This window comes from Neovison vison, chromosome 3, assembly GCF_020171115.1.
Source record: "Neovison vison isolate M4711 chromosome 3, ASM_NN_V1, whole genome shotgun sequence".
In the NCBI taxonomy this organism is placed as follows: domain Eukaryota; kingdom Metazoa; phylum Chordata; class Mammalia; order Carnivora; family Mustelidae; genus Neogale; species Neogale vison.
This window is the reverse complement of record NC_058093.1, coordinates 213,881,665-213,909,517: the sequence shown is the minus strand read 5'-3', so window position 1 is coordinate 213,909,517 and position 27,853 is coordinate 213,881,665. Positions and strand designations below refer to the sequence as shown.

Genomic DNA, 27,853 nt, shown 5'->3' with positions numbered 1-27,853 from the left:
CCTGCTGCTGAAGCTAGTCCCCGAAGCCCAAGCTTGTGCTGGTGACTCAGAGGCCAGTGGATGCACCAAGCCCTCACCCGAGGTTCCCCGAGGCCGAGCCTCCTCAGCAGCTCCTAACAGCTGTTCTGCAGCCAGGGCCGTGGTTTGGCAATCCTAAACCACCCAGTCACAGACCCAAACATCATCCCGCACCTCAAGGCCTCCCAGCTGCCGCCTTCCTTGGGAGGACAGACATGAAAGGCGCCAAGCCCATGCTGAGGGGAGCAAAACATGTTTTCCTCTTAATTTAAACAAGAGCTCGTGAGTAGGTTCTGGAGGCCCCTTTGTTTACCTCCCCTTGGCTCTGGGAAGATTCCACTCCTGTGGGTTTGTTCTAAAATAAGAACTGCTCGATCCAACCCTGTAAGAATGGGCTTTGGGCCAGTAGGCCTGCCTTGGATCTGGGACAAACACAAAGGCGGGAGAGCCACCTTGCCTCCCACTCCTCCTCTGAGGGGATTCCATTCCACATCACGGCTTCAAGGTCACCTGGGACCCCAGATGCTCCTACTTTCTTGCAGAGTCCAGGTGGGGACACAGAGCCCAGGTAGGGGAGGGCTGTAGCTGAGGTGACAGAGGGCCCTGGGCCGCAGCTTGTAGGGTTGTCTTGCTGTGATCTCACTTTTATGCCCTTGAATGACACAAAAGCCAGGAAACACTACTAGGCCCACTTCACAAATGAGAAGGACAGACTCTTGGAGGGATATGACCTGCCCATGGCTGCTCAGCTGGGAGTGGGCAGGGGACAAAACCCGACACCACCCTCCTCTTCCTGGTCAACGGATTTTTACATGGTGTGGGAGCCCACGCAATGGGGAGAGAGCAGTCTTTCGAACATATGGTGCTGGGTTAGGCAGTGATTTCATAGGTGTCACATTAAAAAAAAGGACCGTGGGGGCGCTGCGCTGACTCAGTCAGTGGAACATGCAACTCTTGATCTTGGGGCTGTGAGTTTGAACCCCACGCTGGATGTAGTGATTACTTAAAATCTAAAAAAAAAAAAAAAAAAAAAAAAAAAGCACAGGCAACAAAAGAAAAAATAAACTGGACTACATTAAAACTTAAAACTTCTGGGACGCCTGGGTGGCTCAGTTGGTTAAGCAGCTGCCTTCGGCTCAGGTCATGATCCCAGTGTCCTGGGATCAAGTCCCACATCCGGCTCCTTGCTCGGCAGGGAGCCTGCTTCTCCCTCTGCCTCTGCCTGCCTCTCTGTCTGCCTGTGCTCGCTCGCTCTCTCTCCCTCTATCCCTGACAAATAAATAAATAAAATCTTAAAAAAAAAAAAAATTTAAAAAAAAACACAAAACTTAAAACTTCTGTGCTTTGGGGTTCCTGGGTGGCTCAGTGGGTTAAAGCCTCTGCCTTCGGCTCAGGTCATGATCCCAGGGTCCTGGGATCGAGCCCCACATCGAGCTCTCTGCTCTGTTGGGAGCCTGCTTCCTCCTCTCTCTCTCTGCCCGCCTCTCTGCCTACTTGTGATCTCTGCCTGTCTAATAAATAAATAAAATCTTTAAAAAAAACACAAAAACACCACAAACTTCTGTGTTTCAGGGCACCTGGCTGGCTCAGTCGGTGCCACATGAGATTTTGGGTCTCCCAGGTGTAGGTTAAAGCCCCAGGTTGGGTGTGGAGATTACTGGGAAAAACAAACTAACCAACCCAAAACCAAACCAAACCAAAACAAATAACTAAATATATAAAAAAAAAAAGACGACAAAAAACTTTTGTGTTTTGAAGGACACTGTCATGAAAGTGGAAAGACAATCCTAAAGTGGGAGAAAATATTTGCAAATCCCATCTCTGATAAAGACTCCTATCTAGAATATATAACGAACACTTAGAACTCAGTAATAAAAATGCAAATGACCCTATTAAAAAACAGGGGACCTGAACAGCCATTTTGTCAAAAGCAATGTACAAATGCCCAAGGTCATCAGGGGTCAGGGAAATGCAAATCCAAACCACGGAGTTCCCCCTACCCCACTGCCCTAGGAGTGCTAGATTCAAAAGTGAGATACCAGAACAGAAGCCTGACTGCTGGCTGGGAAGTAAAATGGGGTGGTGGGTGGTTTCTGGAAAGCAGTCGGGTCCTCCCTCCAAGTAAGTGCTCAACACAACTATCATGTGACCCAGCAACTCCCCTCCTAGCACCTACCCAAGGGCACTGAAAAGAGGCACCGAAACAAAAATGAACGCTCACCCCACTACCCTTAACAACAGCCCCAAAGGGACAACAGCCCAACTGTCCCTCGACGGCTGACTGGGTAGATAAAATATGGTCCATCTGTATGATAAGGTATCACACAGCCCTCAAAAGGAACGAAGCTCTGATACAGGCTGCCACAGGGAGAAGTGACACTGAGAAGTCAGCCACAGAAGACCATGTGATCTGGGATTCTATTTATACTGAATACCAGAAGAGGCAAGTTGACGCAAAGCAGATCAGTAGTCACCTGGGGCTGAGAGCCATGGGGGCAGGGCAATGGTGAAAGGGGGCAAGGCTTGCTGAGGGTGAGGAAAGGCCTGCCAGCTGTGACAGCTGGGGCTCTGCGGATCCTACAGATCCCGTGCTAGCTGGCTGGACCGCACCGTACATGCACTGTGCCTCCAGGAAGTGGTTCTCAAAGCAGATAAGCAGGCAAGCAAATGCCTGCCACCGGCAGGTGGGCAGAGTTCCAGGAGGAACCCGTGTGGCTCCTGGTCAACAAATCCAAAATGACCCTGGCGTCTCCCAACCCTGATGTGCACCAGGGACACTGCCTCTCTGGCCCCCATCGGGCCCAGATCCCAAGTTCTCTGGCCCCTCCCCATGTCCCTGGCTTCCTCCTGGCCGGCACTCTGTCCTCCCTCCCCACCCTGGGGTCTCATGCTCCCTACCCCGGGCCTGCACCCTCCAGTACTTTCAGTGGCCACACACAAGTCTCCTATGCTGGACAGGGTGCTATTTCTTCTCTGCACCCAGCTGCAGCCACGGGACTGGCCAGCAACTACACTGACACAACTTTCCTCACAGGTAGCAGCTTGCAGGTTTGGGTATCTGACAGCCTCCCATGTGCCAGTCGGCCCAGGCCCTTATCCTGGTGGAGCCCTGTCCCCCTCCTGCTAGGAGTCTGGGGCCCCCTATCCATTTGTTACATGCCATGCTCCCTCCTCATGCTTGCCACATCAGGCCTGCCCTTCCCATGGCTGGAGGGAAGCAGCCTGTTCTCTGGCCTAGCTCCTGAGACTTGTCTGCCTCTGCTCACACATGCCCCGTGACCAGCAGCCTGCCCTGCTCCACTGTGGACACAATTCAGTGCCACCATCACTGCAGATGGCACCGCAGCCGGACACTGGGCTTGGTCCAGAGGGCAGACAGACAGGAAGGACCAGCTGGCGGGAATTCAGAGCATTTATAACACAGGATGACGGAGGCCCCGGATTTCAAGCCCCTTTGAAGGAGTCATGTGACTCAGCGGTTGCCAAGCTTTGGGTGTAGCAGAGACCAGGCCAGGGCTCCTGATCCCACCCTCCACAGACCAAGTGGCCCCTGGCCCTGGGGATGTTGAGAGCCCACTCTACTCCCACTACACAGCCTTTCCTCCAGAAAGACTGACTGATACCCGGCTCCCTGAGGAGAGTCAAGAGCGGTCAGAGCTCCCAAAGGATGACATGGTGCAGTGGTGACAATGTGGGTTAGAGGCAAGAGACAGAAGTTGCAGTCCCTTCCCTTGATTGCTTTAGAAGGCCACAGTCGTCCGCTGGACGATGAAGCCTACGTCAAGCCAGCTTCTGACCCTAAGCTCCCATCCCTGTCTTGCAAACTCTCTTTAGAGTCCAGATGCCCACACCGCACCCAGCACACATGACAGGCCAGGCCTAGCATGAGGAGTGCAGGAGGCCTGGTCAGCTGGGAAATCACAAGCAGCCGTCCCAATACAAAAGAGACACTGGGGTGTCTCTCAGATCCAGACAGGCTGCGTCCCGCCGGCCTGGCCTGCTGGGGCTGCTGGGAAGGGGGTATGTGCTTACCCCAGTCTCTAGTCAGCGGACCTGCCTTCCACCCCCAGGACGAGAAACCTGCACACTCAGCATGACAGCCTGCAGATCGCAGCGGGCTGGGGCTCTGGAATGCTCCCCGTCCAGCCAGCTGGAACTTATTAAGTGGCTTCTGAGATGGGGGTGTGGGGGCCGTCTATAAGTCCTGACCTGCCGCCAGCAGGGACTCCCAAGGGGGCCTGCTCTGTGAGCTGTCTGGCACACCACCAACGGCCTGAAGCCTCGGCAGGGGCTATGGGAGGTTACCTGGGATCGCCCCGAGATAAGAGCAGGAGGACGCCACCACCCTCAGGGTCTTCCTGCTCTGAGCACCCCCAGTCCACAGCATCTGCTGGTCAGAATGTGGATTCTGACCTGATCAGCATCTGGGGGATGAGGTATCTAGCATCGGTGTCACTCCCATGACCTGTACCACATCACCACCTCCCAGGACCTGGAGAGGGGCACTCCAGCAAGTGAGGCCACCCCAGATCGGTCTATCAGGCCCATTGGCCTTGGCTTAGGTACAGCACGAACGGACATGTAGGCCCGCACCTCCAGCCGGACTCTCACAAGGGTCAGACGCCGCCACATTGCAGCTCATGGATGCCTCCTCCCAGGCAGGGCCTGGACCTTGTCTGTGCAGCAGGACCACCTGGACGGCAGGGCTGCTGGGAGGTTATGGGAGGGGACACATGTGCTGTCCCAGCCCAGATGCTGGGAGTGCAGGCGGCGCTTGGACACCCCCCGGGAGCTCAGTGGTTTCCCAGGGCCAGGATCCTCAAGGCCCAAAAGTGTATGGTCATTCCTTCTCTCTTGCTCAGATTTACAGGAACCAGTCAGAAAGCAGTCAGTCTCCTGGGATTTCTGGGAAAATCAGCTGAGACACAAACATACTCAAGAGCTCCGTTAACTGTCATATCTTTGCCAAAAGACCTTCGCACTGGCTCCTCATGGGCCATTTTAAGCTGCCGTCCCTGAGTAATAATTGCCAAATGTAGACAACGACAGTTATGAGCAGAATAAATGCTAACATCCTGTTTTGATGCAGGATACTCATCACTACCCACAGACTGCACTTTCCCAAGGGGAAAAGGAGCTCAGGGAACAGTTCTGCAGCGGGCAATCTCTACTCCCCGTGATCACTCATCAACCCCACCCCCTACCAAACCTGTACTCTGCACTCCGGGGCCACCATCAATGGGAAAGCCACATCTGCCTCTCCAGAAGCCACCATCCCCTGGTCCACCCCCACACTGCCACAAAGGACACAGGACTGGAATGTTCTGTTTACACTTCCACCTTCATAGGCAGCCTGGATATGACTCTTTATCTTTCACGACGCCCAGTATGGGGTCCTGCTGATGTGGGCGCTCGACTAGCCTCTGACTTAATAGTGAGATACAACAGTAAAAATAAACTGCTGGAGATCCCTGACTCTCCCGAGGACCAGCCCTTATTTGAGACAGAAGGCAAGTCCACCAGATGACAGTTCCTGGGGTGGGCAGTCTACCCCCGATGGAGGGAAGAGTCTGGGCAAAATCACAGAGGTGGCGGGGCAGTAGAGTGTGGCCTTAGGCAGTTGAGGGGGGCACTACTGGGTACAGAGGGGATAGAATCACCCCCCACCGTGATGAGGATGGGGAGCCCTGCCGCTGACACACAAGAGGCAGGAGGAGTGAGCCACCAAAAGGCTGCTAAGCTGGCCAAGGCTCCAGAGAGACCCGAAAGCATCACCGAACATAGGGAGATGTTTTTTCCCCCTAACAGGTTTGCAAAGGAATGAGGGCGGGCTGCATCTGGTCTCCTACCTGAAGGCATAGGTCTTCTGATGCCAGCTCAGCTGTCCCCGGATGCTGTAGGCAATGGTGGTGACGAACTCCCCGCCCAGCCCCAGCTCCGAGCACAGCTTCAGGGCAAATTTCTCTGGTGAGTTCTCCTTTTCCGACATGTCCCACTCAAACTGGTCCACCAGTGAAATGTTTCCCACGTGGATGTTCAGCTGGGGCAAGAACCAAAGAACACAAGGAAGAGGAGTCAGAACCACTCCCAACCTCGGGAGGCCTCGAAGAGGTGAGAGAGCTGACTGGGGAGCCGCCGGGCCAGGCTGGACCTTGCCCACAGCTTGCTAGCTGAGAACCAGGGCTGGCCCTTGTCCTTCTGGCCACACAGGTTCTCATCTAGATAACGGAGATGACACCATATACCTGCTGAGGGGTTGTGGCTAAGACCTGGCAGAGTCACCCATCTTGCTTAGTAAGTGTGATCACAGACCCACATCCCACTCGAACAGCCCATAGCGCAAAGCCTGGGGGCAGGTAGCAGAGGCTCACAGCCAGCCCAGCCCACCATGCTCCCAGCAAACATCCTGACATGCAACCTGGCGCCAGGAGAGGGTCCGGGCCGTGGCTGTGCAGCCCCCAGATCGAGATGGGACACAGCCTGAGCCACAGGAGCTCCCCACTGACACTTGCACTCAGAACCCCTACCTTTACTCATCACGCCACAAATGAGCAGGCCTGCTCTGAAACAGAAAGGACTCATCAGGGTCTGGCTGTGTTCTCTGCGCACTGTGCCCACGAGGGTCCTCCTATGGCTCTGTGGGGTTGGGACCACCCCTTACTGCTCTCCAGCTAAGCAGGCCACCATGCACCTGCCCATCCATGCTATTACCCCTGCGTGCTCAGCTTTTTAAGACAAAGATCAGGGTGGCCACTGCTCGGGGACCACCTGCTGCCCTCAGAGCAGCATGGGACCTCACTCCCTCTCCCCATTCACAAAGCCTTGCACCTCTGTACCCCACACACCACTTTTCCCTCACTGCAAACAAGCCCCATCTTTTCCCATTTCCATGTTCTGCTCATACTGGAGCTGCCTCTTCCCCTAACAGGAACCTAATGCCCAGTGAGCCCCAAGGGCATGCTGGGACCAAAAAGATGGGAAACAGCAGGCAACCCACAGAAAAACATCAAACAGGAGCAACGGGTGTAGCGATTCCCACGCAACCCAAGCAGGCCCTGCCCCAGGTGCAATGGCTGGAGTCCTCCTGGCCACCAGGCAGAACTGCGCAAATTTGGGGGCCTGTCCCCTGCCAATAACTGGTCATTAACACTTGCATCTATTAAAAAATACAGATTGTGTGTCGTCAAGGAGAGGCACAGGGAACAGAAAGGTGAGTATTACCGGCAAAAAACCATCTTCATGCGCTGACATTCCAGCTGGGGAAGAGACACCAAAGCAAGTGAAATGGCGCTCGACTAGTGATGTGGGCGCTCGACTAGCCTCTGACTTAATAGTGAGATACAACAGTAAAAATAAACTGCTGGAGATCCCTGACTCTCCCGAGGACCAGCCCTTATTTGAGACAGAAGGCAAGTCCACCAGATGACAGTTCCTGGGGTGGGCAGTCTACCCAGTGAATGGAGGCTGAGGCTTCCTAGGGGAAGGCAGCATTTTAGGAAGAACTGAATGGACATAGAGAGCAGACCATGGGGCTCCCTGGAGAGAAGGATCTTAGGCAGAGCTGGGCCTGAAGGCTCCAGTTTCCTAAGGGCTCCAGTTTCCACAAAGGGATCTGGAAGCCCTGTGGAATGTTTTGAGCAGCAAAACTTCCCTGGGCCAGCTGTGTCCGACCTTAGTGCTAGCAAGCCTTTGTGTCAGAGCCGGGCAGGAAACCACCTGAGGTGGGGAGTGGGGACGACAGGTGGGATGGAGGGCCTGAAGGGGCCCCACAGCTGCCTAGTTGCCAAGAAAGCCTCTGGTCAGGAGAGATGGTGGCAACCCTCAGCAGATTTTCAACTGCCTGACAACTTCCTATACGGCTGCCCATAAGCTCCACGAGGATTTGAAACAACACACACACCCAAAAATCCTGAGGAAAAAATACCAGGAAGCCAGCTGGTCAGACTCATGAGGACCCTATTCATGTCCAACCCCAACAATTTGGAAAATGTTGGTGGGTGTGGCTAAATCCCTAAGGCCACTTCCCCACTATGGTTATAGTTATAGGCGAGGATTCGAAGACTTGGCACAGGGCAGAGTCCTCAGGGACATCCTTCAGAGATGAGAGACGAGGCATGAAAATGCAGGTGAGGCTCCCACTGCCCCCATTTCTCTGTGAAGTTCCCCTTCCCTCTCAGTCATGCCCTTTCTCTGCTGCTTGGCCAGCCAAAATACGAAACTAGAATGGGTTAAGAAAAACAGATTCGTATTTCTCTCAAAAGAAATTAACCAGTGGGGCACCTGGCTGGCTCAATCAGTAGCACATGCAGTTTTTAAATTTTTTTTTACATTTAATTTAATTTTTAAAAAAGATTTTATTTATTTGAAAGAGAGAGAGGGAGAGCACAGAGGCAGAGGGAGAGGAAGAAGCAGGGAGCCTGACACAGGACTTGATCCTGGGATCATGACCTGAGCCAAACGTAAACACTTAACCAACTTAGCCACCCAGGTATCCCAGGACATGCAATTCTTTTTTTTTTTTAAGGATTTTATTTATTTATTTGACAGAAAGATAGAGAGCCCAAGCAGGCAGAGCAGCAGGCAGAGGAAGAGGGAGAAGCAGGATCTCTGCTGAGCAGGGAGCCTGACGCAGGGCTTGATTCCAGGACCCTGGGATCATGACCTGAGCTGAAGGCAGATGTTAACTGACTAAGCCCCCCAGTGCCCTCCAGAACATGCAATTCTTGATCTTGGGTCCCAAGTTCAAGCCCACACTTAAAAAAAAAAAAAAAGAAAGAATGAAAAGAAATTGACTAGTAAGGAGACTGAATGAGTAAACAAAACTTCCCCCACAAAGAAAAGCCCTGGGTCCTAATGGCTTCACTGGTGATTTCTATGAAACACTGAAAGAAGAACTAGCATCAATCCTTTTAAAATTCTGTCAAAAAACTGAAGAGGAAAGAACACACTTCATAGCTTGTTGTCCAGATATCAAAGCCAGATACTACAAGAAAAGAAAACTACAGATCAATATTCTTCATAAACACTGATGTAAAAATCTTTAACAAAATACTAGCAAACTGAATTTTGTGGCATATTAAAAGAATTATATGCCATGACCAAATAGGATTTATTCTAGCAAGGCAAAGATGGTTCAAAACAAAAACTGACCAATGTAACACACCATATTAACAGACTGAAAAACAAAAAACACAGGATCACCTGAATTAATACAGAAAAGGCATTTGACAAAATCTGACAAACTTTCATACAAAAAACTCAACAAACTACAAAAAGAAAAAAACTTCAACTAATAAAATCCACATATGAAAAACCTATAGTGAACATCATACTCAATGGTAACACCAGAAAGCTTTTCCTTTAAGATCAGCAACTAGCCAAGGAAGCTTGCTCTTGTCATTTCTAGTCAACAGAATACTGGAATTTCTAGCCAAGAAAAAGAAATAAGGTATCCCAATTGGAAAAGGAAGAGTGAAGGTTACTTCTATTTATAGAGGATATGATCTTATACATAGAAAACCTTAAAGATCACATACAAAAAAACTGTTAGAACAAATGCAACAAAGCAGCAAGATACAAAGTCAACATACAACTCATCAGCTGCATTTCTATACATGAATAAACAATCTGAAAAAAAAAAACAAATCGAGAACGATTTCTTTCAGAACAGCATCAAAAAGAATAAAATACTTATGACTTAACTTAACCAAAGAGGTGAAATGCCTGTATGATGAAAATTACAAAAACTGCTCAAAAAAATTAAAGAGAGCATAAATAAATGAAAAGGTATCCCATGTTCATGGACTGGAAGACAGAGTATTATTAAGATGTCTAGACTATCCAAAGCAATTTACAAATTCATTGCAATCTCTACCAAAATCTGAACAATGTTTCTTGCAGAAACAGAATAAAAATCAATCTTGAACTGAATCTAAGGGACCCTGAAGAGTAAAAACAATCTTGAAAAAGAAGACCAATGCTGAAAGACTCACACATCCTAATTTCAGAAACTACAGTAATCAAAACAGTGTGGTACTGACATAAAAACAAACACACAGACCAACAAAACAGAAATCCCAGAAATAGGGGTGCCTGAGTGGCTCAGCGGGTTAAGCCTCTGCCTTGGGCTCAGGTCATGATCTCAGGGTCTTGGGATCAAGCCCTGCATCAGGCTCTCTGCTCAGCAGGGAGTCTGCTTCCCCTTCTCTCTCTGCCTACTTGTGATTTCTCTCTCTCTGTCAGTAAATAAATAAAATCTTAAAAGAAAAAAAAAAAAAAGAATTCCCAGAAATAAACTCTCAAATATACAGGCAAATTATTTTTGACAAACTGTGCCAATAGCATTCAATGTGGAAAAGAAAGTCATTTCCACAGATGATGCTGGGAAAACAGGCTATCCACATACATAAGAATTAAGTTAGACCCTTACCTGACACCATATATAAAAATTAATTCAAAATGGATGAAAAACCCAAATGTAAGAGCTAAAACTATAAATATATTAAAAGGAAACAGAAAAAAGCCTCATAGCATTGGATTTGACAGTGATTTCTTAGATATGAGACCAAGGGCACAGGGAACAAATTAAAGGACAAACTGGACTTCATCAAAATAAAAACTTTTATGTATCAAAGGACACCATCAAAAGAGTAAAAAGGCAGAGCGCCTGGGTGCTCAGTGGGTTAAGCCTCTGCTTTTGGCTCAGGTCATGATCTTGGGGTCTTGGGATCCAGCCCCACATCGGGCTCTCTGCTTAGCAGGGAGCCTGCTTCCCCTCTTCTCTCTGCCTGCCTCTCAGCCTACTTGTGATATCTCTCTCTGTCAAATAAATAAATAAAATTTAAAAAGAAAAAAAGAATAAAAAGGCAACCTACAGAACAGGATGAAATATTTGCAAATCACATATCTGATAGAGTGCTGATATCCACAATATATAAAGAACTTGTTAAACTCAACAACAAAAGAACAAAATACCTGATTAAAAAAAGGCAAAGAACTTGAACACATTTCTCTAAAGATCTACAGTTGACCAATAGGCACATGATAGATATTCAACATCACTAATTAACAGAAATGCAAATCAAAGCCACAATGAAATAACACCTCACACCACAGAGGTGCTATAGCAGGCAGGCCTAGGCCCAAATCTCAGCACTACTACTTATCAGCTGGGCAGTATGAGACAGGTGATTTCACCTCTTCATGTGGCAAGCTCTTCACCTACAAAACAATGGGTAAGGCAACATCTTCCTCCAGAACTATAAGTGGGTTACTAGATAGTGGGAAGTGTGGTTGACCCAGCCAGTCCACAGGAAGAATGTGGCACTGCTGTCCATCTCACTGTGGGCTTCCCTATTCTGCCTGTCAGCTGGCTTCATCTCCTCTGTACCACTCGGGCTCTGCTCAACACCTGGCAATGCCCTGAATACACCCAGAATACATCTCTTACTCAGAGAAAACAGCCACAACCCTTCCTGGGGTAGAGTCACATGCTACCTTTAGGATAGCTTTCCAGAAGTCCAATTCCACAGCATGGACCCTAAGGCCAAGGAGGTTCAAAGACTCAATGTACTCTCAGCACCCTATAACCACCCAGGACAAGACAGGCTCTGGAGCAGGGTGAAGAACTGCCCACCTTAATGATGACACGCTGATCTGACTGGTCCTCCAGGATGCTGTCCGTGGGATAAGATTCTATCTGTTGTCTGATGGCAGAGGCGATGGCTGGCACAAATGTCAGCGGGTTCAAATCCAGGTCATCACAGAGGATTTCTGAAAACATCTCAGGGGTCATCAGCTTCTCTGAAATCAGGAAAAAGGGCAGGAATTGCCAACTGATTGCAGGACCTAACTTCACCATGTTTGGCCCTAGCCTCCCCATCCCCTTCCTTCTCTACTAGACCTCCCCAACAAAGTTGAGGATGAAGGGAATGACCACTCTGGGAGGGTGGGTAACCCTCCCAGAGATGGGGCTGGAGGAGGAAGTGAAGTTAGAGCATCACCGGCTTCTGGCCCGCGTTCCACATACAATCCTTTGACACCTTGATCTGGGACTTCTAGACTCCTGAATGGAGAGGAAATGAATTATCGTTTAAATAATCCAGTCTGGTATTTTGTTATGGAAGTCTGACCAAAATAATAGTCTCCTTCCAGATAAGTCACTTTGAGGTCAGCGTCCCACTGGCATACCATCATTCACCACTTCCTTTCCAAAAGAGAAATCCCTGAGATATTAGGCTGCTTGTGGCTTTTTAGGGACCTTACTTCAGCTTCTCTCAGGGCAGGACATACACATAACAAGGTGACGAATATGCAGGTGTAAATGGACCCTGGATGCTGGAAATGTAGCCATACCAGGTATGAATTTGCACTGGGCCATCTGCAACTGGCCAGTTACAGCAAGGTACCATGAGATCAAATGTTCTCTCTGTTCTGCCCTATTGTTGTAACCCAAACTGTAATGGCCATGCACCACTTCTGGGATGAGCCACAGACAAGAAAGGATGCATCCCCTTATTGGTACATGGCATGATTCCATCATCAGGAACCAGGTCTGCTCAACAACTTACCCTACTATTTCCTCACTAGCCCAGAAGGGCTAGAGACCAGCCATCCTAACAGTACCCCCAGGACAGACCCAGAACTCAGCCAGTAAGATCAGTAACTCATATAGCAAGCAAGCATAGCTAATTTTGGAAACTGCAGCATAGAGCTGAAGTGCCCTATGAAGCACCCTATGAGTACAATGTGCAAAACATTACTAAACTTTTTAGTTTGAGAGAACTGCAGATTAACATGCAGTCTTGATTACTGTAGCTATATGTTAAGACTGGAGACTGGGGAGACGGATTCCTCCTACTTTATTCTTTTTAAAAACTGCTTTAGTTATTCTAGTTCCTTTGCCTTTCCATTCAAATTTTAGATAATTTTGTCTACATATACAAAAAGTCTTGCTGAAATTTTCACAGGAATTGCATTCAACTTGCAGATCAATTTAGGGGAACTGACATCTTGAGTATTCTAATCCTGAACATGGTATGCCTGTCCATTTATTTCAATCTTCTTTAATTAGTTTTATTGGCGTTTTTCTAGTTTTGGTGTATAAGTCCTGTAAATGTCTGCTAGATTTACACCGAAGTACTGTTTTTCTTTTTTAAAAGATTTTTAGAGATGGAGATCTCATGTATGTGCATGGGGGTAGAGGGAGAATCCCAAGCAGACTCCATGCTGAATGTGGAGCCTGATGCCACAACTCTGAGATCATGACGTGAGCCAAAGAGTTGGTTGCTCAACCAATTGCACTGCCCAGGTGCCCCCAAAGTATTCCTTTTCTTATTGTGTCAATGTAAATGGTAACATAGTTTTGAGTGCCGACTGTTCACCAATAGTACATAGAAATACAATTGATTTTTGCGTGTTTATCTTGTATCCTATGACCCTGCTAAACTCATCATTGGTGTTAACAGGTTTTTTGTCAATCTCTTGGGATTTTCTATGTAGACTATCATGTCACCTACAAATAGGGAGAGTTTATTTATTTACTTATTACCATTTATTTTAGAGAGAGAGAGAGTGTGTGAGCAGGAGGAGGGGCAGAGGTAGAAAGATAATCCTGAAGCAGAATCCCTGGTGAGTGTCGAGTCCAACGTGGAACTCAATCCCAGGACCCTGAGATTAAGACCCAAGCCAAAATCAAGAGTTGGCACCCAACTGACTGAGCCACCCAGCCACCCCCAAACAGGGACAGTTTCTTTCTGATCTCTAAGTCTTCAATTTAATTTTCTTGCCCAACTGCACTGGTTAGGTACAAGAGTGATGAGAGCAGACATCTTTGTTTTGTCCCTGATCATAGGCAGAAAACATTCAGTCTTTCACCACTAAGTATGTTAGCTATAGGATATTTTGTATATACCCTTTATTATATTGCAGTAGTTTCCCTCTATTCTCATTTTGCTTCAAGTTTTTGTCAAGAATGACTGTTAATTTTTTTTCTGCAAGAAACTGCTCTCGCCTGGTTTTTCTTTTTTAGTCTGTTAATACGGTAGATTATGTAGACTGATTTTCTTTTTTTTTTTTTTTTAAAGATTTTATTTATTTATTTGACAGAGAGAGATCACAAGTAGGCAGAGAGGCAGGCAGAGAGAGAGGAGGAAGCAGGCTCCCCGCTAAGCAGAGAGCCCGATGCGGGATTCGATCCCAGGACCCTGAGATCATGATCTGAGCCGAAGGCAGTGGCTTAACCCACTGAGCCACCCAGGCGCCCTGTAGACTGATTTTCAAACATTTAACTAGATCTGCATCCCCAGAATAACAAACCCTATTTGGGTCACTGGTGTACAATTCTTTTTATATATTGTTGAATTCTGTTTGCTACCCTTTTGTTAAGGATTTATGTGTCCCAGTGCCTGGGTGGCTCATTCATTTGTGTCTGACTCTTGATCTTAGCTCAGTTCCTGATCTCGGGGTTGTGAGTTCAAGCCCTGCATTGGCTCCATGCCTGAGCACAAAACCTACTTTAAGGATTTTATTTATTTATTTATTTGTCAGAGAGAGACAGAGAGCACACACACAAGCAGGCAGTGTGGCAGGCAGAGAGAGAAGCAGGCTCCCTGCTGAGCAAGGAGCAATGCCAAGACTGGATCCCAGGGCCCTGGGGATCATGACCTGACCCAAAGGCAGTGGCTTAACTGATTGAGCCACCCAGGCGTCCCTGAAACCTACTTTAAAAAAAAAAAGGATTTATGTCTATATGGGGCGCCTGGATGGCTCAGTGGGTTAAGCCTCTGCCTTTGGCTCAGGTCATGATCTCAGGGTCCTGGGATCAAGCTGCACATCAGGCTCTCTGCACAGGGGGAGCCTGCTTCCCCCGTCTCTCTGCCTACTTGTGATCTCTCTCTTTGTTGAATAAATTTTTAAAAATCTTTAAAAAAAAAAAAAAGATGTATATCTATAATCATTAGGGATACCGGTCTACAATTTATTTCTGTACTGTCTTTAGTTTTGATAACAAGGTAGGTATGAGCTTTGTGAAATGCATGGGGGGGGCAGTAATATTCATTGGGAAGTGTTTCCTCTTCTATTTTCTGGAAAAGACTGCAGAGAATTTATGTTAGTTCTTCTTTAAATGTTTAGTAAAATTCCCCAGAGCCACTATTTGTGCCTGGAAATTTCCTTTTGGAGAGGTTTTCAAATTATGAATCATATTTCTTAATAGTGATAGGGCAATTCAAATTATCTATTTGATAATGAGTGAACTGTGTTAGTTTTACAAGAAACTGCTCCATTTTGTCTAAATTGTCAAACTTATGTGTGTAGAGCTTTTGTGGTACTCCCTTTTGATATCTACCAAATCTGTAGTGAACTTGATAATTTTTGTTTTCATCTTTTGTTGTTAGTCCTGCTAGGTGTGTCAATTTTACTGAGCTTTTCAAAGTATCAGCTGTATTTCATTAATTTTCTCCATTGTTTTTGTTTTTAATGTTGTTTGATTTCTGCTCTATTAAGCCCAGCCTTCTGCTTGCTTTGGTTTTATTTTGCTCTTCTTTTTCTTAATTCTTGAAGCAGAAGCTTAGATTAGATTCTAAATTTTCTACTTTTCTATTGTAAACTCTGATGCTACAGATTACCCTGTCAGGACTACTTTAGCTGTATCCTACAATTTTGGTATGTGATTATTTTCATTCAGGTTCATGTATACACTTATCTCCTTTTAGGTTTCCTCTCTGAACCATGAATTAGTTAGAAACATGTTGCCGAGTTTACAAGCACTTGAGTCCCTTCTGGTTGAAGAACACATAATGTACAATTTCAATTCTTTTAAATTTGTTGAGGTTTGTTTTATGACCCATGACATGGTTTGTATGGTATATGTCCCACAGGAAGTGGGACAGCATTTTGCTGTGACAGATGCAGTGTTCCACAAATGCTTGACACTGCTGGCTGCTGCTGGTGGTGGTGGGTTTCTATCATCTTGCTCATTTTCTTTCTTTTTTTTAATTTAATTTTATTTATTTATTCGACAGAAAGATAGACAGACAAGTAGGCAGAGCAACAGATGGGGGTGGGGGGCAGTGGGAAGCAAGCCCCCTGCTGAGCAGAGAGCCCAGTGTGGGGCTCGATCCCAAGACCCTGGGATCATGACCTGAGCTGAAGGCAGATGATTTAACCCACTGAGTCACCCAGGCGCCGCTCATCTTGCTCATTTTCTGTCTAGTTGTTCTATCAGTTGTTGAGAGAGAGCGATACCAAAGTCTGCACTGTAATTGTGGATTGGTCTGTTTCTCCTTTCAGTTCTGTTTTTGCTTCCCATTTTTTCCAGCTCTGCTGTTTGGTGGGCACATATTTAGGATTGCTATGTCTTGTTGGTGGACTGACCTTTTTATTATTACAGACCCCCCCCAACCCTTATCTGTGGCTTTGCTTTCCACAGTCTGTTACCTGTTGCCAACCTTGGTCTGGAAGCAGATGACCATCCTTCCGAGGTATCATCAGAAGATCACAGTAGGCTAATCCTAGAGCTCACTTGATCTCATCACGTAGGCATTTTATAATCTCAAATCATCACAAGAACAAGGGTTGAGTACAGTACACTAAGGTATTCTGAGAGAGACCACATTCATACAACTTCTATTACAGCACTGTTATAATTGTCCTATTATTGTTAATCTCTTGCTGTACCTAGTTTATAAACTTTGCTGTAAGTAGGTATGCATAAGAAAAAACATGGTATACATTGGACTGGGCACTATCTGCAGTTTCATGCACCCACTGGGGGCCTTGGAACATATTCCCCATGGAGAACGGGGTACGACTGTACTTCTTCTCTCTACCTGTGGTCATTTGCTTTGCTCTTAAGTCTGCCTCATCTCATACTAATGCTACCGTTTCTGCTTTCTTCTGATCAATGCCTGAATGATGTATCTTTTCTGTGTTCTTACATCCAACTTACTTATAGCATTATATTTGACATAAGTTTCTTTTAGATAATCTATCATTTTAAAAATGCACTCGGCTCAGTTGGTAGAGCATATGATTCTTGATCTTGGGGTCATGAGTTCGAGCCCCATGTTGCATGTAGAGGGTACTTTAAAAAATGAAGTGTTGGGGTGCCTGGGTGGCTCAGTGGGTTAAAGCCTCTGCCTTTGGCTCATGTCATGATCCCAGGGTCCTGGGATCGAGCTCCACACCGGGCTCTCTGCTCAGCAGGGAGTCTGCTTCCCTCCTCTCTCTCTGCCTGCTTCTCTGCCTACTTGTGATCTCCATCTGTCAAATAAATAAAATCTTTAAAACAAAATAAAAAATAAAAATAAATAAAAAATGAAGTGTTGAGGGGCACCTGGGTGGCTTAGTTATTAGGCATCTGCCTTTGGCTTGGGTCATGATCATGGGCTCCTGGGACTGAGCCCCACATTGGGCTCCCAGCTCATCGGGAGGCCTGCTTCTCCTTCTCTCACTCCCCCTGTGTTCCCTCTCTCGTTGAGTCTCTCTCTGTTAAATAAATAAATAAAATATTTTTTTAAAAAAATGAAGTGTTGAAAAAAATGCACTCTGAGAATCTCTCTTTTTTTTAACTGGTAATTACTGACATATTAAGGCTTACATCTGCCACTTTGTTTTTGTTTTTCCTGTTTTCTTTTCTTGCCTTCCTGTGGATTAGTTGGAACATTTTTTAGGATTCCATTTTGATTTACCTGTAGTATTTTTGAGCATATCTCTTTGTGGAGAATTTTCAAGTGCCCTTCTATATGTAACATCATATACACATAACTTTTCAGTCTATGGTTTCTTAATTTTTACCAATTCAAGTGAAGTATAGAAACCTTACCTCTCATCACGTCCCTTTACATTTCCCCATTTATGAGTATCTTAATATATTTCCTCTACATATGTTTAGAACCACATCAGACAGCATTACCACGTTTGCATCAACTGTTGAACATAATTTAGAAAACTCAAGAGGAGAAAGCAAGCTTATTATATTTACCTGTACCTTTGCTTATCATATTCATTCTTTCTTCATGATGTTCCGAAGTTTCTTTTGTAATACCCTTTTTTAAGATAAGATTTATTTGAGAGAAACAGAGCACGGGCACATAGAGGGGAAGTGAGAGGGAGAAGCAGGCTCCCCAGTGAGTACAGAGCCTGAAGCAGGGCTTGATCCCAGGACCCTGAGATCATGACCCAAGCCAAACGCAGCCACTTAACTGACTGAGCCACTCAGGTGCCCCTCCTTCTTTTTAAAAAAAATATTTATTTGAGAGGGAGTCAGTGAGTGAGAGCACAAGCAGGTGGAGGGGCAGAGGTAGAAGGAGAAGGAGACTCCCCACTGAGCAGGGAGCCTGATGCAGGGCTAGATCCCAGGATTCTGGGATCATGCCCTGAGCTGAAGGCAAACAATTAACTGACTGAGCCACCCAGGTGCCCTATCATCTCCCTTCTTTTAGGTTAGGTCTCTAGGGGATAGTATTCCTTCATCTGAGGATTTCCCTTTCATTCCTGAAGGATATTTTTACTGGGTGTAAGATTCAAGATCAGCAGTCCTTTTCTTCCAGTGCTTGAAAAACCACGTGCCATTTTCTCCAGCCTCCATGGTTTTGGATGAGAAATCTGCTGTCAGCCTAGGTCTTTCCCTCTAAGTCAGGTGTTCTTTTTCTCAGCTTACAAGATCTTTTCTTTGGGTTTAGTTTTTATAAGTTTAATTAAGATAGGCCCTGGCATGGATTTCTTTGGGTTTATGCTGCTGGGATCCACTCGGCTGCCTGAATCTGTCACTTGGGGTTTTTAAGCATCCAAAGGGAACACATGGACACAAACCTCTAGAGCCTGCTTCCTGTAGCCAGGCCCCACTGAGTTAACCTGCAGGGCCCTGGTCACCCCTGGCCCGTGTGTAGGAGAAGATGCCACACCTTCTCCTGGGGTAGCTCAGGGCCCTGCCTTGGGATGCCCTCAGCCCCTGGTGGGGCCACACTGGTGTCCACATGCTCTTGTTCAGCAGCTCATCCTTTCTGGAGGATTTTAACACACCCCAGGGAGGCTGGCTATTGAGACAGATGATGTCATACTTCACCAGTGACTCACATAAGCTCTCTTCCATATCCTTCTAAGAGAAGATAACCTTGAAATCATTGTTAACAGCTTCCTTCCAAAAAGTTTGTTGGAGCCAAATCCCGGTTCTGAAGACTGTCCTGGTTCTGGAGGACATGTAGTTCATTCACAGCACTCAACATTTTCAGTCCCTTGGTGATATGATAAAGTATCTCACACCCACCATAGTTACTTGAAATTTTGAAGTAAATGAGATATGATCACAAAGAACACCAGTGATTCCGAACATTTTAACTCCCATGCCAGGGGCAGAGCTTCCTAATCACCAGTTAAGAATTACAGCTCTTAGACAGGCTAAGTACCACTGTGGGCTGATGAAGAGCTTGCAGAACAAAATTATTTTGGTTCTTCAAGGGTTTGTACCAAATTACACTTAGTGGGGGATAGGATATGTTACCAGAGGACTCCTTTGAGGAACAGCCCAGAGAAACTCCTGGCAGTGTTCCCAGAAAGATACAGGTCTTCACTGCGTTATACAGTGTCCTCTTTCTGAGAGCCAGGGGGAAAGGTGCTTTTGGATGCAAACAGTACGTTGTCAATTCTGTCGCTTCTGAGCCTCGAGTGGCTGCTCATCCTGACCACAGCAGGAACTGCAGAACCGATCATCCTGTCGCTTTCTGCCCAGTTCTAAAGGGCCGAGTGGCATGCCCTCCCCTCACACCATACGCCTACTGAACTGAGAATATGAACCAGAACACTGGCTTCATTTTGCATCTTCTCATTTCATTTTCTGCCTCATCCAATTTTCCCTAATGACAACTTTTGCATTTGCTTTATTCTTTTGTACCCAGCGTTCCCATGTAAGATGCCTTCTCCCTTCTAAAATAGGGTGGGAGTAGGGATAAATAGTTAGAGCTTTCTACATGTTATTGAAGAAGGATAACATGATAATACGTGTATGGCGTCTGTTTGAACAGCTAAGTTCCTATGCCATGGCCTAAGGCCAGGTTCTATGCTAAATGTTGTAAGAAGAGCAGTGATTAAAAAAAACGAAACAAACAAACAAACAAACAAAAAACAGCTCTCTGACCTCAAGGGGTTGAAACAGGGAGAGAGAAAGATGAATTAACAATGAACTCTAGGGCGCCTGGGTGGCTCAGTGGGTTAAGCTGCTGCCTTCGGCTCAGGTCATGATCTCAGGGTCCTGGGATCGAGTCCCACATCGGGCTCTCTGCTCAACAGGGAGCCTGCTTCCTCCTCTCTCTCTGCCTGCCTCTCTGCCTACTTGTGATCTCTCTCTGTCAAATAAATAAATAAAATCTTTAAAAAACAAAACAAAACAAAAAAACAATGAACTCTAACACACACCAGCAGAGCTAAGCCGGGAATGGTGTAACAAAGGCCGTGCAGCACTGGCCATGGCCTAGGGCTCATTAGCTACCCTGTCCCCATGTTGGAGTATCACCAACGCACCATACCTGCCCTGTCTATGCTCATTACAACCTCCTGGAACCCCTCATCCCAACTCCCCCTGGCCATATCCTCTCTCTAGCCCACTAACCCATGGGCCCTGGAGGACAAGCACCTGGCTCTTGGGTCTTGTTCCCAGAGCTGGGCAGAGGCCCTTGAACTCAGGCCTGGCATGTCAAGTGCCAGGAGATGACCACAGGAAGCACCCGGATTCCTCCAGAAAGCTCAAGACAACCGTGTGTCAACAACTACACACATTGTTCCCTGAGGAAATCCCTCTGGGAGAAAAAAGTTGTAAGCAATTATGTTCTCTGCCATGGGAAGGTCTAACAGCAGAAGGAGTTTGAGCAAACAGAGGCACTACACTCATCAGAAAATCATGCACTAATTATGAAGACCAAAGAAACCAGAGAGATACTTATAACTGAATTAAAATAAAATTATACTTGCACTTTAACTACAAGTCTGTTAAGTTATGTTTGCACATGCAAATGACTGGCAGGGAAACTATTAGCAGGGACGGTGAGATTCTGGACAGTCTCAACTTTCCTTCACTTAAAAATTATACTCATGGGGTGCCTGGGTGGCTCAGTGGGTTTAAGTCTCTGCCTTTGGCTCAGGTCATGATCTCAGGGTCCTGGGATCAAGTCCTATATTGGGCTCTCTGCTTAGTGGGAAGCCTGCTTCCTCCTCTCTCTCTCTCTGCCTGCCTCTCTGCCTACCTGTGATTTCTGTCAAATAAATAAATAAAATCTTAAAAAAAAATTATACTGACTGGGGTTTTTCATTGTTGTTGTTTGGTTTGGATCTGAAAATAAATAGTCTGTTTATTGCAAACAGTCTGAAAGATTCACGAAAACAATAAAGAAAAAATAAACACAGGTGCAATCCTCCTTCCTCGTTGGGATGAGAACACAATACTCCGGCAAACATCTCCTATGCTTTTGTCTGCTCCTTTGCATGGAGTCATGCTCAGACTCTGGGAGCCAGGGGAAAGCAGGAACCTGACCCAGGACTTAGAAAGCCAATGGGAAGAGGAAGAACAGAGCAAGGGCAGACCTTCTGGGGCCCAGCAAGGTACAAGCACACACATAGATATGAAAAACCAGAGGGGTGGACAGGGCTGATGGGAGGCGTATGGATTGCCATGCGGCCAAACTGGTCTAAGCAGCATCAAGGTCATCATCAAGCTCTGTGGACAGATAGCCTGCATCGTGACTGGCCCCTGACCCGCCCACGCTCAGTGGGAGAGGAAGGAACCCGAAGCTCATGGGTCCAACCCTCAGTATGGGGGGCAGAAGCAGGATTCGAACACAGAGTCCACACCCTCCCCATCTATGCCATGACGCTCTGAATGTCGTGTTCAGAGTCCAGGATCCCAATGAGCAGTAGGTAAGAAAAAGAACCGTTCCACCACAGTCGGGCCTGGGCTTCGCAGAGCCCAACATTACCATTCATGTTCCAGGTAAAGGCATCTCGCAGCTTTTGCCCGTCAATCTCCATGTCCAGCCGGATGGGGACCAGCACCTCAGGCTGGGATGCGTTCTCATGGATCACAGCTGGGTCATGGTCATCAAAGCTGGAAGTGAAGTGGCAGCAAATTCAGCAAGGGGTGCTGTGGGTCTCCATGCTCAGGACCTCCCTCCCTGCACTGCTGGTCACTGTGAACCTGGCCAAAGGGGAAAATCCCACTTCTTATGGCGACTCATTGACTGAGAGCTAAGCTGGCAGAGACGAGCCAGCAGGGGTCCTGCAGCCACAAGGGCACAGCTCACTCTTCAAGGACATATAGGGAAGGGAGAGGGAGTTGTGAGCTATAACCCTGATGCACCCCAAAGGAAAGGAGATTTAAGCCCCAGAGCAGGTAGAATTTTCACAGAAAACTATAGGAAAGGAATGATATTTCCAGAAGAAGAATACTTGAGCAAAAGCCAAGGGGCAGGAGCAGTGAGGAGCTGTTGGGGGTAGTAAAAGCCAGAGCACTGGAGGAGGAGTGCAGACTGGAAGGAAGAGGGGGAGCAGCATGGGGGATGCAGAGAAGCTACAGGTGTCCACAAGTACCCACGATTCTCCACCTCAGGCTACGGAATCCAGCCTCTTCCCTGAGGGAGCCCCAGGAAAACCCAAAGCAAGGCAGTTCTGTGGTCATAACCGTATTTTAGGCAGACAAAGAGGGAACAGACTGGGGTGGTGAAGGGGATGGGGAAGATGCCGGAGGGTAAGGGGACCCTAAGGGAGTCTGTGGAATACAGAGGGCTGAGACCTGTCTCAGGTGGGGCAAAAGTGACAGACAAACAAAGGCCAGACACCAAGGCTCTGGGAAGCACGGATAGGGAAAGGGACAAGAGTGGCTGTTTTAAAGAGGGGAAAGCAGTGCTGAGAAAGTGAGGTCAAAGAGCGAAAGGAAGGAAAGGGAAAAATGAAGAGGGAAAAGGGGTCAGCGATGCAGATGCTGGCAAGGGGTGAACTCTTAGCAGAGGGAACTACAAGGGCAGAAGCTTCTGAGTGGCTCTGAAGGCAGCATGGAGGTTCATATGTCTGAGGCAGAGTGAGGGCAGCAAGAGAGGGAGCCAGAGAGTGGTAGCCGCTATAAGGACTCCAGCCCTGGCAGACACGTGACGGGGTATCTGGAAGACCTGCAACAGGAGCGGCGCCATCTATCCTGGGGCAAGGGGGCCCACATCTGAGTGGGGGGCTGGCTGAGGGTGGTCCAATTCCGGACACTTGGAAGGCTGAGAAGGCAGGAATCTGCTGAGACTAGCTCTGGGGCATGAGAAGAGGGCAGAGTTCTGAGGCTTTGGCCTGAGCGCAGGAAGCCTGGGATTGCTAAATCCTGGGTTGGACGGTCTGCAAACAGCGTGTGACAGACACCTGAGGACAGTGTGTAGGGGTGAGGCCGGGCTGTGGAGATGAAAGTGGGAGTGGATACTTAAAAAAATGCCTCCCAAAAGACATCTAGTCCTAATCTCTAGAACCTGTGATCATTATATGGCAAAAGGGGAGAGAGGGGACTTTGCAAATTTAATTAATATCTTAAGAGAAGATTCTCAAGTGACCCTGAAGCACCTCACAAGCATCCTTTTGAGATGAGGAGGCCCTGTGACCCACTGGGGCACATACTGGGGATGCAACCACAAGCCACCAGGGGCCAAAACAGGCAGGAACTGCTTCTCCCGAGAGCCTCCAGAGGGAGTAGGGTCCAGCCAACACCTTGATTTTGCTGCACTGAAACTCCTGCTCCTGAACTGTAAGAAATACACGTGCATTGTTTTAAGCCACCTAGCTTGTGGTGATCTGCTCCGGTGGCCGCAGGGAACAAACCGGAGGCTTCTCCGCGGAATGGCATCTGAAACCACAAGGGAAGATCCAAGGGTTGCATCTTCAGGAGCACCACTGGAGGTGTTGGGGACAGGAGAGAGCAGCGAGACTAAAGCAGGCAGAGCCTTAAAGCAGCAGCAAGCTGGACACTGGCTGTTCTCGAAGCCAAGGGGTACAAGTTTCAAGAAGGCAGCATAGCGATTTAGGGACCACAAGGTCAAAGCAGAGGGAAGAGGCTAAAACTGAGGTGGAATCTATGGCAGGGAAGGGTTTGAGGCATGCTCACCACAGAGGGAAGGTTCTCTTCTTGTCCCGGCCCATGCGGTTCCTGTTGATGGTCGTGGAGCAGGGCACAGCGTCCAGATGGTGGGAGCTGTTGGGCAAGGTGGGCACCCACTGACTGTTCCTCTTGGCTTTCTGTTCCCTGGGGAGATGCAAGAAACGCCCCTGCTCAGTCTAAGAGCCCATTACTGGCCATCAGGCTCCAAGTCACAGTCAGTGGACACCTACTGCACCTCTGCTGGGCTCCAGGACCCTGTGGGAGCCCCTAAGCACCCCAAATTCTGCACATGTCTACTCCTCAGGCTCCAACTGGCACCAATTCAGAGGCACCCGGGCTAGATGAAGGGTGCAGGGACTCCAGACAGCAGAGCAGCGCCCAGACCAGTGCTCGAGTCGCAGTGTAACACGGAACCTGCCAGGCAGGACTCCTGGGAAGCACTGTCCCCTCTGGAGGGAACGTGCATGAGGCGGCAGCATCCAGGAGAAAAGACCTTGGAGGGGAGCCTTGTGCACTTAGTTGGGGCTCACTGGGAGTCAGGATAGGGGAGTAACTGGAATGGGGAGGGCATGTCCAGAAGTGCACAGGTGGCGGAAGAGAGGAAACTTGGGCTGTGGGCTTGGCAGGCTGGACAGGTGGGACATGGAGACAGTCCTGATCCCAGGGGCTGGCATGCTCTCAAGGACAGCTAGGAGTCCCCAAGGAGTCGGAAGGAAGGCTGTTCTTCTAGAACAGGCTGTTCTTTTAGATACACAGGCCAGCTTGAGATGGACAAGGCAACACTTCTGGCTTCCAGGTTTCCAGACCAGCAGGGCGGATGAGAAGCTGTGTTAGTAAAAGCTTTCTAGAAAGTGAGGCAGGCTCCAAGTAATTTAAGTGACCTACCATAAAGGACTCACTCCTCTCTACAGATTACAGGCTTCTCTTACTACTAGGAAAATACCAGAAGGCTATTTTAAGCCGAGGCTCCAGGGCTGGGTTAGTCTGAAAGGCAAGTACTTTCCCACCCTGCCCTGTGCATCACTTTTTCATTCTCAAGGCCACCTTCCCTAGTGAGTCTGAGCAACGTGAAGGCAGCGACTGTGTGTCATTTGCTTTTATATCCCCAACGGCCACACTGCGTCTCCTTCAATGACTGTGTGCTACAGTTCTGAGAACAGGACAGCAACTGCTCGATTCCCCTCCCCTCGGTGTCCTCACAGGAGGGGCAGGGAGACGCGGCTGGCAGCCCTTCTTTCCATGGGATGGTGGAGGCAGAAGCAGTGGCCATGCCTGCCGGGCCGCAGGCCCTTTGACTCTTTCCTTTTCTAAAGCTGGGGCCACTTGCACCTTCAATGAGGCCATTGCAGAGCGCCCCTTTTCTAAGGTGGGGGCAGGGAGAAATGTAGAGTACCAAACTCCTGGCTGGGACTCTTATCAAGTCTCCCATACCCACATCTTACTCTGATCTGATGACCTGCCTTACCACATACCAGAGGCCTGAGCAAAGGAGGAACGTGCAACTAATTTGGGCAGAGCTTATAGCTAGGACAGCAAGACTGGGGTCCCCTACCACAGTACATATGGGCCAGTGGTTTTGAATCCTGGCTGCACAGATTCACATAAGGGTTCAAAACTGGGGTGCCTGAGTGGCCCAGTCATTAGGCGTCTGCCTTCGGTTCAGGTCAGGATCCCCGGGTCCTGGGACTGAGTCCCACATCGGGCTCCCTGCTCTGCAGGAAGCCTGCTTCTCCCTCTCCCACTCCCCCTGCTTGTGTTCCCTCTCTTGCTGTCTCTCTCTCTGTGTCAAATAAATAAATAAAATCTTAAAAAAAAAAAAGTGCAAAATTTCTGGTAGGAAATCTCCGAGCCCCACCTGTATCAAGGGACTCTAATCTCTGAAGAGGGCCCAGGAATACAAATTCTTTACAACTGCCCTGGGCGATGCTGGTGCAGCTGGCCCTATATTTGGGAACCTCAGGTCAAAAACACCACTTTTTTCCCGAGCCTCCCAGACCTGGCATTGTGGTTCCTCCTTCATCAGAAAAATCCTGCCTTATCTCAGTAGAGATCCCATTCACTCCCAGGCCTGGGTCGCTCTGCCATGCCCCTCTGTCAGGTAGCTGTCTCGAGGAGCATGCAAATCCTGTCCCAGACACAGGGAGTAAGCCAGATACTGAATCCAAGAATCTGGCTCAAGGGATTCAACCTTTCTTCTGCAACACGTAGGTCCGCCCAAGAGGTGACAAGGAGGGAAGGCCCCAGTCTTCCTACGGAGGTGATGGGTAGTGGGCCCTTCCTGAGCACAGAGCCCAAGGAAACCAGCTTCACTCAACTTCTAGCCCCAACACTCCCAGCAGTTTTTTGTTTTGTTTTGAAGTAGGCCATGCCCAGTTTGGAGCCCAATGCGGGGCTGGAACTCCTGACCCTGAGAGCTAGACCTGAGCTGAGATCAAAAGTCACCCACTTAACTGACTAAGCCACCCAGGAGCCCCCCCTCCCAGTAGTTTTGGGCTCTGGGGTAACTGCAGTACTCTATTCCCTCAGCTGTTCCTCATATGACATGATCATCAAGAAGTGTTTACTGCCCCATAAAAGGTTCCTGGCTGACATGTGAGGACTTGAAAGCCCCAGCCATATGTACATAATTTCCTTCTGCCACTTCCCTAGGAAAGTCTAGCCATCCTTATGCTCTTACCACATCCCCAAAGGGAAAGAGGAATCTGCAGAGCACACATGCAACATTGGCCAAGTGGGATGTGTGTCACCTTTGGGTGGGGGTGGGGGTGAGGGGGGGAGGATTAGAAAAACGACCCAATGGTAAAGTTGAAAGAAAATCTGGAAAGAAAGGATTTTTCCATAACCGCATCACTCAAAACAATAACCCTTCCCACCCCCTCTCGGTGCCCCCAGGGGTTTTGTGCATCTAAATGCATGTGTTCTTGAGAACCGAGAGGGTAACAGAGGTATTCTGCACAGTGCCTGCACACGAAGCCATGTTTCTGGTTGCTGCAGAATCTATTTAATTATGACCTAAACAGTCACCAACATCCCAGTCTATCTGGTTTGAGGATAGTCTGCCCTGTCTATGTCCTAGGATGTCACACCCTAGCCTACTCAGCTGTCCGCACCTCTTCTCGCTCGGCCTCTCCCTAAGGCTGGACACCCAAGGGGCTCCATATCGTCCGTTACTACTCCTGATGCTACCAAGTGCCTCTGGTGCATATTATGGTCTCTGCTGGTGGTGGCGGTCTTTTAAATTATTTGTCTGGGACACACTCCCAGTGGTGACGTTAATGGGCCAGAGAATGAAAACAGGTTTGGTGTCATCACCATGGCCTTGTACAAAGCCTCTGCAGGGTGCCTGAGTGTGTGAGCTCTAGCCTACCTTTCCTGGTAGGGAATGTCTTTATGTCGCTAGTTGTTTATTTGTTTTACTCCGAATTCTAAACACTACACAGGGACAAACATCGTCTCCTCTATTTGTTTACTCCTTGTGTTTCTGGGGCGGGGGACATTCTTTACCTATTCAGATACTGGAGTATCCAGGTTTCTCTTATAAACCTGAATGAATAAATACCAAATAAAATTACCTATGGGGGCACCTGGGTGGCTCAGTGGGTTAAGCCTCTGCCTTCGGCTCAGGTCATGATCGCAGGGACCTGGGGTCAAGTCCCATATTAGGCTGTCTGCTTGGTGGGGAATCTGCTTCCCCTTCTGTCTCTGCCTGCCTCTCTGCCTACC

At 48.1% G+C, this 27,853-nt stretch overlaps 1 protein-coding gene across 2 annotated transcripts in view; it reads right to left on the bottom strand.

Moving 5' to 3' along the window:
- Window positions 1-27,853, bottom strand: part of SMARCB1 (SWI/SNF related, matrix associated, actin dependent regulator of chromatin, subfamily b, member 1) — a 37,475-nt gene that overhangs the window by 2,201 nt on the left and 7,421 nt on the right. For both annotated transcript variants that reach the window (XM_044243797.1, XM_044243798.1), the window contains exons 4-7: window positions 24,137-24,274; window positions 21,984-22,111; window positions 11,654-11,820; window positions 5,868-6,058 (exon numbers count right to left, since the gene is read on the bottom strand). In XM_044243797.1, the coding sequence (XP_044099732.1) occupies window positions 5,868-6,058; window positions 11,654-11,820; window positions 21,984-22,111; window positions 24,137-24,274 (624 nt within the window). The remainder of the gene's footprint in view (window positions 1-5,867; window positions 6,059-11,653; window positions 11,821-21,983; window positions 22,112-24,136; window positions 24,275-27,853) is intronic.